The 13,712-nt window shown below is 33.6% G+C and overlaps 2 protein-coding genes across 2 annotated transcripts; one reads left to right on the forward strand and one right to left on the reverse strand.

Moving 5' to 3' along the window:
* Nucleotides 1–1,767: 1,767 nt before the first annotated feature.
* Nucleotides 1,768–3,707, forward strand: LOC140038863 (3-ketoacyl-CoA synthase 11-like). The gene is made up of 2 exons (XM_072084408.1): nt 1,768–2,638; nt 2,761–3,707. Exons 1-2 carry the CDS (start codon nt 1,847–1,849, stop codon nt 3,538–3,540), a joined length of 1,572 nt encoding a protein of 523 aa, XP_071940509.1. The 5' UTR covers nt 1,768–1,846; the 3' UTR covers nt 3,541–3,707.
* Nucleotides 3,708–10,179: 6,472 nt separating this feature from the next.
* LOC113734200 (3-ketoacyl-CoA synthase 11) lies at nt 10,180–12,906 on the reverse strand. The gene is made up of 2 exons (XM_027260595.2): nt 11,944–12,906; nt 10,180–11,203 (listed from the first exon to the last, which is right to left on the reverse strand). Exons 1-2 carry the CDS (start codon nt 12,727–12,729, stop codon nt 10,421–10,423), a joined length of 1,569 nt encoding a protein of 522 aa, XP_027116396.1. The 5' UTR covers nt 12,730–12,906; the 3' UTR covers nt 10,180–10,420.
* Between the last annotated feature and the right edge of the window lie 806 nt (nt 12,907–13,712).

Consider the following 13,712-nt stretch of genomic DNA (forward strand, 5'->3'; position numbering starts at 1 on the left):
TTATATTTTATATAACTTTAAATAAGGGACAAAATAGATATTTCATACTAATAAATAAAAAAATTTAAAAAAACATATATATGTGAAGTTCGATTGAGTTTGATTAAGTTCGACGAGCTTTCGAGTTTCACATATTAAGTTTGAATTCGACTCGTTAAGTAGTTTGAACTCCGTCAATGAGAGTTTGATGTTGGATTTTAACCGACAAACTCACAAGTTACTCAATTAAACTCGTCTCGTTTGCATCCCTGCACGAAAACAAGCACAGATATCTTAGCTATGGATTTCCTTTGCATTGCAATAATTGCCAATTGTTAAGGAAATCATTTCAATACATCCCACCTTTTGCGTCCGCCAATTATTACAAACATTCTATGTTGCAAACGTATGTGGTTTTTGTTCTTTAATATTTGATTATCGTTCGAAAAAAGAATGAAATCTGCGCCCCTTTTTTTTTTTTTGCGCAACAACTTACTTAGAAGTTCAACAATTAATCTCTGCTGCCTTAGCATTTTTCTCATTTATTACTTTAGACGAATATTTGCCAACCAGCTTACATTACTCTTAGGCTAAGTAGACTACCTGTCGATATGTGTTTTTACCTATATCGGTTAATAATTGTATCCATCAATTAGTGAAAAGAGCTAGAACAGAAAAGTTGATCCGGTACCATGTTAGAGAAACTCGGAAATGAAAAATTAAGAATTTATTTATGTACTTGCAAGGTTTTTGTACACCAAAAAAAATAAAGGTAGGCTCAGTATTACAGTTTAAAATTATCACCCCACACCTTTAAATTATAGCAAAAGTTTTTGTGGCTAATTTAGCTTTCGCGATTTTTATTGTGTACCCTTATGAGACCAAATATTAATGGACGAACCCTTCGTACTATATTACAAAGCCCTTACTCATAAGTTTGAAAAACAAGCAAGGAAGGTGTACAAAACTACAAATTAGTGGAAACCAAAGCTAATGAATCCCTATTTGGTTCTGTTAGTCTCTAATCAATCTCTAGAAATCCCTAATTGATAGAGATAATTACATATATTAATACCCCTAAACGTTTTCTCCGTTTTTACTTGTATGTTACTTACTCAACCGATTATCATGCATATTTATCATGGCCAAAATTGGGGTCTTAACAACTAGTAATTAGCGCTTGATGTAATTCATGCAAGTTCTACCATTTCTTCAGTTGAAAAGCTAGATACTAATTCGTAAAGTTATTAGACCACTTGCTTAGTGCTTACTTATCTTTCAAAATTCAACCCTTCGTTGTTTCCAATTGTGCAAATTATATGTTAGCATTACAAAAAGCTAAAAAAAGGAAGTAATTAAACATATATCATCCCATTAATTACCCAACAAATTCTTTCCAATAAACTTTTTTCATCACTGCATCCAACTAGCTGTCATGCATTTGAATCTCCTATCCTATGTTGATCGATAAAGGTTGGATTAATTTTTAGTTGGCAGCTAGCTGATTTGGTATCTGTTTCAGTTAGACAAAAGTATGATGGAGTTGACAAAGTTTACAATATGTTTTACTTATACAACAATGTCTATGCTGCAAGTTATACGCAACAATATTGTCCTCCTGTTTTTACGTTTTGTGCGTGACAATGAGTATTTGCACAATTTGTTCAAAGACTTATTTCCAATTCTTTGTGTGGACCCTTTTTCAAGAATTTGGGTACACCTTCTTGCCTCTCGTCCCTTTAAATACTCGCGTTCCCTCCACCTTTCAGGACATCCCTCTACATAGATTTCAACCACTTTTGCAGTTCTTCTAGTATCCCACATCCTAGGCAATTCAGTACAGTTTCCTTCTTGATTTTCTGCAAAAATGGGGGAGGATCAAAAGAGGGTCTTGAAATCCGAAACAGGAAATGTTTCGGTCGAGCCTTTAGCTGATGAAAAGGAAAACAATGAGCTTCCCAATTTTCTGTCATCCATTAGGCTTAAATATGTGAAGCTTGGCTACCATTATTTGATCTCCAATGCTCTGTACCTAATGTTAATCCCTCTATTGGGAGTTCTTTCAGTTCATCTTTCGACTGTTTCGGTCATTGATTTAGTACTGTTATGGGAGCAGCTTAGGTTGAATCTAGTGTCAGTAGTTTTGTGCTCAACCCTTATGGTTTTCCTATGTACTCTTTATTTCATGACTAGGCCTAGGAAAGTTTACCTGGTTGATTTTGCATGTTACAAGCCTGGACCTGAACTTTTGGTATCTAGAGAGATTTTCATAGAGCATGCAAAGCAATATGGTATATTTAGTGCAGAAACTTTGACCTTTGTGAAGAAAATTTTTGAAAGGTCAGGGTTGGGCCAGAAGACATATTTACCAGAATCATTCTTCAAAATTCCACCAAATCCATGCATGGCCGATGCGAGGAAGGAAGCTGAAATGGTGATGTTTGGTGCTATTGATCAACTCTTGGCAAAGACTGGAGTCAAGGCTAAAGATATTGGGATTCTTGTGGTGAACTGCAGCTTGTTTTGTCCAACACCATCTCTTTCTGCTATGATTGTCAACCATTACAAGCTTAGAGGCAACATCCTGAGCTACAACCTTGGAGGCATGGGCTGCAGTGCTGGAGTTATCTCAATAGATTTTGCCAAGCAACTTTTGCAGGTAAGTTGAAAATCATAATTTTGTAGATACAAATTAACCTTGGACCAAAGATCTCGGCTTTTATCAATTAGTTTTTATGGAGTTTCAGTAGGATGATTGTTCATTTTCAAAAAATGCAACAGGTGCATCCAAACTCATATGCCCTAGTGGTGAGCATGGAAAATTTGAGCCTCAGTGGCTACACGGGGAACCACAAACCAATGCTGGTTACCAATTGCCTCTTCCGACTTGGAGGGGCAGCAATTCTGCTGTCAAACAACTCATCTGATAGCCGTCGTTCAAAATATCAATTGATTCACTCTATACGTATCCACAGGGGTGCAGATGACAAAAGCTATTGTTGTGTGATGCAAGAAGAAGATGAAAACATGAATGTAGGAGTAGCCTTGTCTAAAGATCTTATGGCTGTTGCTGGAGATGCCTTGAAGACAAATATTACGACACTGGGGCCATTAGTTCTTCCTTTGTCTGAGCAAATTCTGTTTTTTGTTACCTTAGTCGCAAGAAAGGTTTTGAACATGAAAATCAAGCCATATATTCCAGATTTTAAACTTGCATTCGAGCATTTTTGCATTCATGCAGGGGGGAGAGCAGTTTTAGATGAACTCGAGAAGAATCTAAGTCTTACTGAATGGGATATGGAGCCATCAAGAATGACACTTTACAGGTTTGGCAACACATCTAGCAGTTCATTGTGGTATGAACTGGCTTATTCTGAGTCCAAGGGGAGGATCAGAAAGGGGGATAGGACATGGCAGATTGCATTTGGCTCAGGATTCAAATGTAACAGTGCCGTTTGGCGTGCATTGAAGACAATTGATCCAGCTAAAGAAAAGAATCCTTGGACAGATGAAATTGATGACTTTCCTGTTCAAGTTTCTCGGGTGGCAACAATTAATTAGTGCTTGAAAGGTTTTTCAGTATTTTACGTCCAAGGTGCTAGAATTTCGCCTTTCAGTAACTAAATATGTACCAATATATGTTATAGTTTCAATGCAGTTTTATAACTTTTGTGACCTATTTTCATGGACAATGATAAGTTCTGTTGCCTTTGATATGGTACAAACAATTAAGTTTTACAATAATCCCATTGTAGGAAGTTGGAATCGATTTTATAAGCTGTAAAAGGCTTATTGTTCCTAGCTCCCAAACCCCAATTAGAAGTTCATCACATTAATTTCTAGCTGAGATTATGCATTGTTCAGCTCCGTTCATACTCAGCACAAACCACTAAGACGTAGGCATGCATGCATGCATTCTCACTGTAACTCCGTTTGGATGGCTGTGCTTTCAGGTGGTTCTTAAAACATTTTACCATAGCATTTTTAATTACCCATCAATAGATATATGAAATAAAAGGGTGGTTATAAAATTTGGTTAAAGTTTTTCAAAAATATGTTTTTGAAAAATAGTGTGAAACAAATCGATATCATTCTGACAAAAAAAAATTACAGTTAGTCATAGATTAAGAAAAAAATATTAGATATGAGTTCAACACAAGAAAAACCAAGTATCATGTTGTAATATAGCATATTATATATGTATTTCTTCAAAGGATGCTCCAAATCTAGCAAGAGAGGACAGAAAAGGGAATAGTTTGAAGGTCGAACCAAGACCTCACCCTTACTTAATATTTTCACTCGTCCGAGTTGGGCCTTGAAGACATATGACATGACTAAATATTGATAATATGGTCTACAAATTGAATTTTGTCCATTTCAAGTTGAATTTGTGTAATTCTTACAACTTCTGGCATAAATTTATATAATTTGAGTGTAAATTTAAAATTATCAACTCATACAACTAAGTATTATACAAACTTTTTTTATTTTTTGAAAAAGTATAAATTTATATAGGTCGGGTATAAATTTGAATTTATCAACTGATACAAATTAGTTGACGATTATGCAAAATTATATAAATTTATACTAAATATAAGAAGAATTATATGAACCGATTCCACTTGGATGGCACTCATCTTGTGAGGCACCTAATCCCCACAAACAAGTCGTTATCGGAGCTAGCTTAAATATTAACCGCCATATTTGGCCGCCTTCAATTTCTTCTGGTCTGCTTCCAAACTTCACGTTGTCTGTTTCAGATCTGAAAGTTACGTTGAATGCAACACCCATGTGGTCGTAGATGTAGCTCTTTTTCCTCTTTTTTTTTTGGGCGTTAGGAAGAAAAATGGATTTCAGATGAGCCAATGGACTATTTGCAAAAGACGAATCGAAAACGATGGCCTCAGAATGAAAACTCGTAATAAAAGTGACCCAAATAGTTTAGCTACGGGCCCAACTTTGATTTTTTTTAAACTATGGATCCATTTGGGGTTGTGGTAGCTTAATTTATTGAAAAAAACTTCATTTGATAGAGTTTTTAATAAAAGTATTTATTAAATATTTAATATATTATTTGGATATATAATTGAATAAGTACGGATCTCTTTGGATTAGTTTTTTTTGGAGTGTTTTTCAAAAACTTTACTACAGTTGTGTATATGAAAAACTTTTACTGTAAATATTTTTTGAATTGTTTTTAGAAGTATTTTTAGAGATTTTTAAAATATATTTTAGGGTATTTTTATAATTTACAATTTTTTGGGGTATTTTTAAAACATTATACACCACCCGCCACCACCACCCTCTCCCTCCTCCTCTTCCCTCTCTCCTCTCTCTTCCTCTCCTCCTCCCCTCTCTTTCCTCCTCCTCATCCTCCTCCTTCTCTCTCTTTTCTCTCCCTTCTCCCTTGTCCCCTCCTTTCCCCTAACCCCAAACCCTTCTCCCACTCACGGGTGGCGATTGCAACTCTAGCCACCACTCTAATTATGACCTTCTTGATCGCTACCAGAAAGGTAGCAAGTAGAAGCCATAAGTCGTGGCTTTTGGCCGCAACCTTCTGGTCGCGATCAGATTTGGTCATGATTGAGAAGGTTGCGGTCAGTGGAGGGGATGGGGGATTGGGGGCCGGGAAAGGGAAGGGAGAAGGGAGAAGGGAGCAAGGAAGAAGGAAGGGAGGAAAGATGGGGGACAGAGAGAAAGAGATGAGAGAGGAGGGAGGGTCGTGGGTGTGGGTGTGAGTGTGGTGGCGGTAAGGTGATGGCGGTGGTGGTGGAGAGTGATGGGTGGTGGTTTAATTTTTTTTGTACATTTGGAATTGTTTTTGATATATTGTATGGATGTGATGTTTTTAGAGTTTTTTTTTGTTTGTGTATTATTGTAACATTGTATATAAAAAATTTGTTTTTAAAAAATCGAGGAATCCAAACAGAACCAACTTATTATATTGAATAATATATAATTTTAATTTTTTTAAATGTATTTATTTTTATTAAGTTCATAATATAGGATTAAATTTAATGTTAAAACTATTCTAAAAGTGCCAAATTTGAACTTTTATTAAAAGTGCTTTTAACATCTAAAAGTACTTTTTTACCAAAAGCGTAGCAACACCTAAAAACTGATTATCTAAAATTAAAATCACGAATTTGCCTAAATCTTAATCTTGTTGGCTGCTGCATAAAAGGGCAAAAAAAAAAAAGTTATAGTGATCAAAAGTTCTTATCAGCACTCATATATATGATGTGTACGCATAAAATATGAATCTTGTGGGAGACCAATATAATTTACGAAAGTGCAAAAAACTATGATAAAAACATGGGTGGGTGTTAGTCTATTCAATGGTAATTCTTTCCATCTAATCTTTTTCTGCATTTTTTATTTCACATGTACTTTTCATAGGAGAGAAAGCAAAACTGAGAACAAAAATTAGGTTGGAGCTAGCTTTAAATTCATCAGTATTAAAGAGCTTGGAGCCTCAATTTGGCCAACAAAAATGAAGCAGATTTCCTTATCATCATCGCATACAAAGAAAACAATTTCTTTGACGTTAACCGACTCAATCACTTGATGCGCTTGATAAATAGGTGTTAGTTGGACTTTAACACGCATGAAAAGGATTTGGACTTATCCCACCTAGTAATAATATCCCAAACCATCAAGTGAGCTATGGATTACCCTCATTAATTTCAATTTTTTTTTGGCAAAAATATGCACTTGCAGAATCAGTAGTTGAAGTTGCTAATGGAAGAAAGTGGAAAGGTAGAGAGAATCAAAGGAATAGATAGTACTTAAAAGTTTTGGATTCAAATTCACAATTCCTCTTTCAGTTTCAAAGAAAAAAAAAAAGACATGAAGAAAGAATGTAAACAATGAAAGTATACTCCGTTCCAAACATTTTCTGTGTGTGCATAAGGAAACTCAATAATTCTTGGCATTTTCTCAAATTCAAATTTTTTTCAAAATTAAAATATGAAAAAAAAACATTACTATGTAGCATTGTATGTCATGTAGGAAATGATATACCAATTATGAGAAAACTAGTGATACATATCATTATTGAAACAAAAAATCCAGCTTCTGAAATATTTGCTATTTAATATTGCAGCAGAGAAGAGACAATACATGAACAATAAATCTTGGGTGAGCTCACAATGCCTTTTTCGAAGGACAGCCAGTTTGCATGAATCAGTTAGCGTCTTCCAGCTAAATTTTGCTAGACATGTAACGTTTGCTTGATGGTTTTCTGAGGGGTTCAAGTCGTCTCATATGTCTGCTATGAAGGGCCCCTTTCATTGATTTGGGGGACTGTTTTCAGCTATACTTTACTCCAGTATCTGGTAGATTCTCTCAGTTGCTTGCTGCTTTGCTGAAAAACAGCTGGTTCCACTGATCTTGTTGAGTATTTATCAATAGTAGACTTGTTCAAATTGAATGCGTCTTGCTTTCTTGAACAGATTACGCAACTTGGCTTTTGTTGTACATTTGGATTTGATGAAGAAGTGGGGATCTTAACTCCCAACTTGGCCAGTTTGAGTGTTTGACCGACGTTTCAATTCTCCAAAACTACCAAAATTAGAACCCATCGGTTTCTGGTTGCTTTATTTATTACTCATGCCATGTGTCTTGAATTTCATGAAATATAACGTAATCAAGCTACACCTATGTGTCTGCAAATTAAAGGCCTGTTTGGAACCTGAGTTTTTTGGGAGTTTGTCTAAAACTTTACTGTAGTGCACTGTAGAAGTTTTTAAAAAAATTTTGTAGAAGTTTTTGTAAGGTGAAAAACTTTTTTGTAGAAGTTTTTGAAATGTTACTGTAGACGTTTTTTGGATTATTTTTAGAGGTATTTTTAAAACATATTTTTGAGTATTTAATAATTTATAATTTTTATATTTTTAAACATTTATGCATTTATAATACATTTATAAAAATTTAGAAATAAATATATAAATATATATAAATGTATTATATTATATATAATACGTAATATACATATATTTATAAATGTATAAATGTATAATTAATATAAATGTATAAATTATAAATGAATATTATATAAATGTATAAATGTATATGATGATTATGTATAAATGTATTAATATAATTAATATAAATGTATAAATGTATTAATATTATGTATAGATATATAATTAATATTGTTTATAATTTATAATTTATATTGTTTAAATATTTATATGCATTTATGCATTTATAATACATTTACAAATATTTATAAATAAATATATTTATATATTTATATAAAAATATATAAATTTATTATATTATATATAATACATAATATACATATATTTATAAATGTATAATTAATATAAATGTATATATTATAAATAAATATTATATAAATGTATAAATTATAATTTATAAATATATATGATGATTATGTATAACTGTATTAATATAATTAATATAAATATATAAATGTATTAATATTATGTATAAATGTATAATTAATATTGTTTATAATTTATAATTTTATTGTTTAAATATTTATATATATTTATGCATTTATAATACATTTATAAATAAATATATTTATATGGGTATATAAAAATATATAAATGTATTATATTATATATAATACATAATATAAATATATTTACAAATGTAATAATTGTATATTATTATAAATGAATATTATATAAATATATAAATGAATATATTATAAATATATAAATATATAATATTATGTATAAATGTATTAATATAATTAATATAAATATATAAATGTATTAGTATTGTGTATAAATGTATAATTAATATTGTGTGTTAATATTATGTATAAATGTATTATATTATACATAATACATAATATAATTGTATATAAATATACATAAATATATATACATAAATGTGTAATATATATAATATTTATTATATATATTAAATATATAATATATAATATTTATATAAATGTATAATTACATATTTATATTAATGTTAATTTATATAAATATATAAAAATATATTTAAAATAAAATAAAATATTTATAATATGTTTAAATAAATAAATAAATATATAATATTATAAATATATAATATATATATATAATAAATTTTTGAGGGTGAGGGACTCAAAAATTCAAAATTTTTTTTTGAGGTTACCAGCGGCGCCGGGAGAGGTGGTGGAGGCCGTGTCTGGTGTGGTGGGTTGGGTGAGGGAGGAAGAAAAGTTTTTGAGAATAGATTTTTTAAGTGTGTAGGTAAAAACTTTGAAGAGTTTTTTGGGGTTCCTGTAGCAAAAGTTGTTAAAAAACTAGTAGCTAAAAAACTTGGTAAAAAACTATGGTGCCAAACAGGCCCTAAGTCCTAGGAGGTTCGTTTCCTTTTTTTTTTTTATATAAAAAATTTGAGTAAAAAATTTGAGTCCTGGGAGATTCGACTCCGATTATCATCACGAGTCAAAACATATCCCCAGAATCATAGGTCGCTGTTTATAAGACTTCTTACAGATCGCTCACTAACATAACTTTCACATCAATAACGGGAATTCAAACATATCTTTCTTTTTATTTTTGCATGAGAGTTCAAACTAGCTTCAAAATTTTAATGTAAATTTGCTTTGTATGTACAGGGACGAGAATTTAACGATGATACGTTTAGTATCCAGGCCAATGCTCTTACCAAGTCAACTGAACTTTAAGATGGCTCGACAAATACTAGTATATTACATGAGTTCTTGCTGTGAGACCAATATGCACCTTGAGTTCATATTTTGGTTTTCCATTTTCCACCTTCTATATTCAATGCGTTACATATTCAGCAGGGTAAAATTTCTTACCAAAACGGACTTAAGTTGTACTACTCCAAAGTAAGGTTGGATGACCACCCGCTTATGACAGCGTCTCTTTCTCTTTGCATCCCTTATCATCTTCAAGAAAGATAAAGTAGCTAATGGTAACTGCTATTTGCCACTTATAAAATTTGACCATAAGAGTTCTTTTTTTGGTGCAAGAAATGGATGCCCTAAAAAAAATGGACGATTTAAACTACTGCCTTTAAGAACATGAAATGTGGCATTTCTTTTATTATGAATTACTACTATTGCTGAGATTGCTTCCCTATCGTACGAATATTTTTTTCTGTCTTGCATTGGATACCTTCATATGGCTTATTTGAAAACATTACCCACTGCAACACTAGATCAGTATTAAAGACATCAGCGGTTTTCATGGAATATAATGCGACAAATGTTGGGACCTTATATAGGACAAATATTAATTTCAGCCATCTTATGTTTGATGTGAACAACACATAGGACAGTAGTTGCCTTTCTTATGACCTCTACATTTTTTTTTTTTTTTTGAGAAATATGAGCTCTACATTGAATACCAAACACCAATCTCTCCTTCTAAATCGTAGTAGTAAAAAAGACGTTACAATGATTTTTTTTTTCCCACAAAAGAATGAAAAATGTTTAGATTCAAGAGGCAATGGTAGCTACTCTAGGCACATGTACAGGAAATTCATTAATTTCATCCATCCAAGGATTCTTCTCTTTGGCTGGATCAATGGTCCTCAATGCGCGCCAAACAGCACTATTGCATTTGAATCCTGAGCCAAATGCAATCTGCCATGTCCTATCTCCCCTTCTGATCCTCCCCTTAGATTCAGTATAAGCCAGTTCATACCACAATGAGCTACTAGAAGTGTTGCCAAATCTATAAAGTGTCATTCTTGAAGGCTCCATATGCCACTCACTGAGATCAAGATTCTTCTCTAGCTCATCCAACACAGCCCTTCCTCCAGCATGAATGCAAAAATGGTCGAATGCAAGCTTGAAATCTGGAATATACGGCTTGATTTTCATGTTAAAAACTTTTCGCCCAACTAGGGTAATAAAAAACAGGAGCTGTTCGGACATGGGAAGAACTAATGGCCCGAGTGTTGTGATGTTTGTTTTCAAGGCCTCTCCAGCTACAGCCATGAGATCTTTGGACAATGCTACTCCTACTTTCTTGTTTTCATCCTCTTCTTGGAACACACAACCGTAGCTTCTGTCATCAGCACCCTTGTGGGTACGAACTGTGTGAATTAGCTGATATTTGGATCTCCTACGATCAGACGATTTGTTTGATAACAAAATTGCAGCTCCTCCCATGCGAAAGATGCAATTTGAGACCAGCATTGATCTGTTATTACCAAAGTACCAATTAAGGGTAATGTTCTCCATGCTCACCACCAGGGCATACGAATTTGGTTGAACCTGTCACGTTGACAAAAAAGTAGATAAGTTAACCTCACCATAAATAGAAGTCCTAAAAATGTTTGTTTATAAGAGACTTAAGCTAAGCTTTAGCAAACATACGTTAACTTTGGCCTTAATTATGATAGGATGCCTGGTTCTAAATAATCCAACAATTTTGATTTGTCTAAACCTAGAAAGACCAAATCACAGTTCTAGAACAAGAAAGCCAGACTAGCATTTATTCCAATCTACAAGTGTAACTGTGATCAGAATCTCATTATTGCGATGCACTGTTTTTGGTTGGAAGCTTGGGACTAGTGGTGCCAAGTTTGGCTAAAATGCATGTGACAACTGACATCTGACCATGGACCAAATATTTATGTCTACTCCAACAATCTCTCTCTCTCCCACAGCAAACTTCCAGCTAGAGACAAGGACATCACATTACTAACATGATGGCCAAGCAAACCAAGAAACTTTTAATTTCTTTTTTTTTTTTTTTTTTTTTTTTTTGTCAACACAGGGGTATCTGGGGGTAGCGGTCTGGGACTGGATACCTGACACCGCCGTTAACCCCAACTAATCCCACTGCGCCTGAGAGAGCGGGCCCCACCGAATCATCAGGAATTTACCCCGGCTGCCCGAGCTCGGAATCGAACCCAGGCCCTTCTCACTCAATGGAGCTACAAGGACCGCCCGAGCAAACCGTGGGGGGCAAGAAACTTTTAATTTCAAAAAGTGTGAATTTGGCAGCTTACCTGTAGAAGTTGCTTGGCAAGGTCTATTGAGATAAGTCCAGCACTGCAACCCATGCCTCCAAGATTATAGCTCAAAATATTGCCTCTAAGCTTGTAATGGTTGACAATCATGGCAGAAAGAGATGGTGTTGGACAAAACAAACTGCAATTCACCACAAGAATCCCAATATCCTTGGCCTTCACTCCAGTCTTAGCCAATAGTTGATCAATGGCACCAAACATAACCATCTCAGCCTCCTTCCTAGCCTCAGCCATGCAAGGATTAGCTGGAAGTTGCAAGAGAGCTTCAGGGAAATATGTCTTCTCGCCTAAGCCAGACCTCTCCAAAATCTTCTTCTGAAATGCCAAGTTCTCTTCGCTGAAATTCCCAGCTTGTTTTGATCTCTCCATAAAAAGTTCTTTAGGACACATAACTTCAGTTCCTGGCTTGTAACATGCAAAATCAACCAAATAAACTTTCCTAGGCCTAGTCATGAAGTAGAGAGTACCTAGGAACACCATGAGAGCAGAACACAAAATCACAGATACAAGATTGAATCTCAACTGCTCCCATAGTAGGACCAAATCCTCAACCGTAACGGTCGAAAGATGAACTGAAACAACCCCTAGAAGAGGAATTAACATCAGGTACATAGCATGGGAGATTAAATAATGGTAACCGAGTTTTACATATTTGAGCCTAACAGATAAGAGAAAATTAGGAAGATTATTATTATTTTTCCTCCTATTCTCACCCTCAACTGAAATTCTCCCTGTTTCTTGGTTCACCTTATTTTCATCCCCCATTGCAGCCTAACTTCCAAGTTACTATATATCAAGAATAACTGGACAAATCCCAGCTACTAATTTGGCCAAAATGTGGTACACCCAGCTAGCAAAACTAAAGTTTGAAAGATGGATTGAAGGAAATACTCGAAAGATTGAATCAAGAAGAAACTTTTGGAGAAGAATGAAACTTTGGATGCTTTGGAAAGGTAGGGAAAGAGAGGGATTTAAAGGGGAAAGGGAGGTGAAGGAGTGCAACTACCCCAACGAACTTTTAATTGTGATGGCGCGTAGGCATTGAATTTGCCAGACAGGAAAATAGCAGGATTTCGTGTAAAACTGTATTGTATTTTTTAGTCTTTTTCCTTCTTTTTCTTCCCCTATCCATTTTGTTGTTGAACCAACGTTTGCCCAACTAATTTCTAATTTGCCACCTTGAGGTTTATACTGCACCCACGTGGCGCGTGATGTATCCAACTTGAAGCATTCTCAGAGTTTTCACAGCTTTTATTTATGGATAATTTTTTTTAATACTAACAGATTTATATTATGTTACATAATATAAATTTAAATTTGAAATTTAACTTCTGCATACGTGACGTAAATTTAAAATTGCTAGTGTAGATAAAGATTTAATCCTGTATTTATTTTTCAAATTGTTGGAAGAAAACGGGTTGGTTTGAGAATTGAGATCATTAATTACGTTTGGATTTAATTAAATTGAAAACGATTTGCATTTATTTTAGTCATGTTGGTTGATCTACAAAAGTAAAATTGAACTACTCATGCATAATCATTGCCGACGTACACTTGCATGGTCTTTACTCTTTAGTGGATTTCTTTTCACTTAGGGCTTGAACTTGAAGTGTATGAGAAGATATATATTTTGACTTGACTTTTGAATTAACTTATAGGTTAAGCTAAATTCTTATTAGATGCTATTTGTTTTCATTCTTGCAAATTACTAAAACATACTTCAACGTTTCATCTTATATGTCATGGTC

Source organism: Coffea arabica, chromosome 3e, assembly GCF_036785885.1.
Source record: "Coffea arabica cultivar ET-39 chromosome 3e, Coffea Arabica ET-39 HiFi, whole genome shotgun sequence".
In the NCBI taxonomy this organism is placed as follows: Eukaryota; Viridiplantae; Streptophyta; class Magnoliopsida; order Gentianales; family Rubiaceae; genus Coffea; species Coffea arabica.

Bases quoted from the DNA above. Each gene is read 5' to 3' on its own strand.
- LOC140038863 (XM_072084408.1), top strand. From the start codon at position 1,847: ATGGGGGAGGATCAAAAGAGGGTCTTGAAATCCGAAACAGGAAATGTT. The intron at 2,639-2,760 runs GTAAGTTGAAAA...AAAATGCAACAG, and splicing joins TTGCCAAGCAACTTTTGCAG to GTGCATCCAAACTCATATGC.
- LOC113734200 (XM_027260595.2), bottom strand. From the start codon at position 12,729: ATGGGGGATGAAAATAAGGTGAACCAAGAAACAGGGAGAATTTCAGTT. The intron at 11,204-11,943 runs GTAAGCTGCCAA...TCAACGTGACAG, and splicing joins TTGCCAAGCAACTTCTACAG to GTTCAACCAAATTCGTATGC.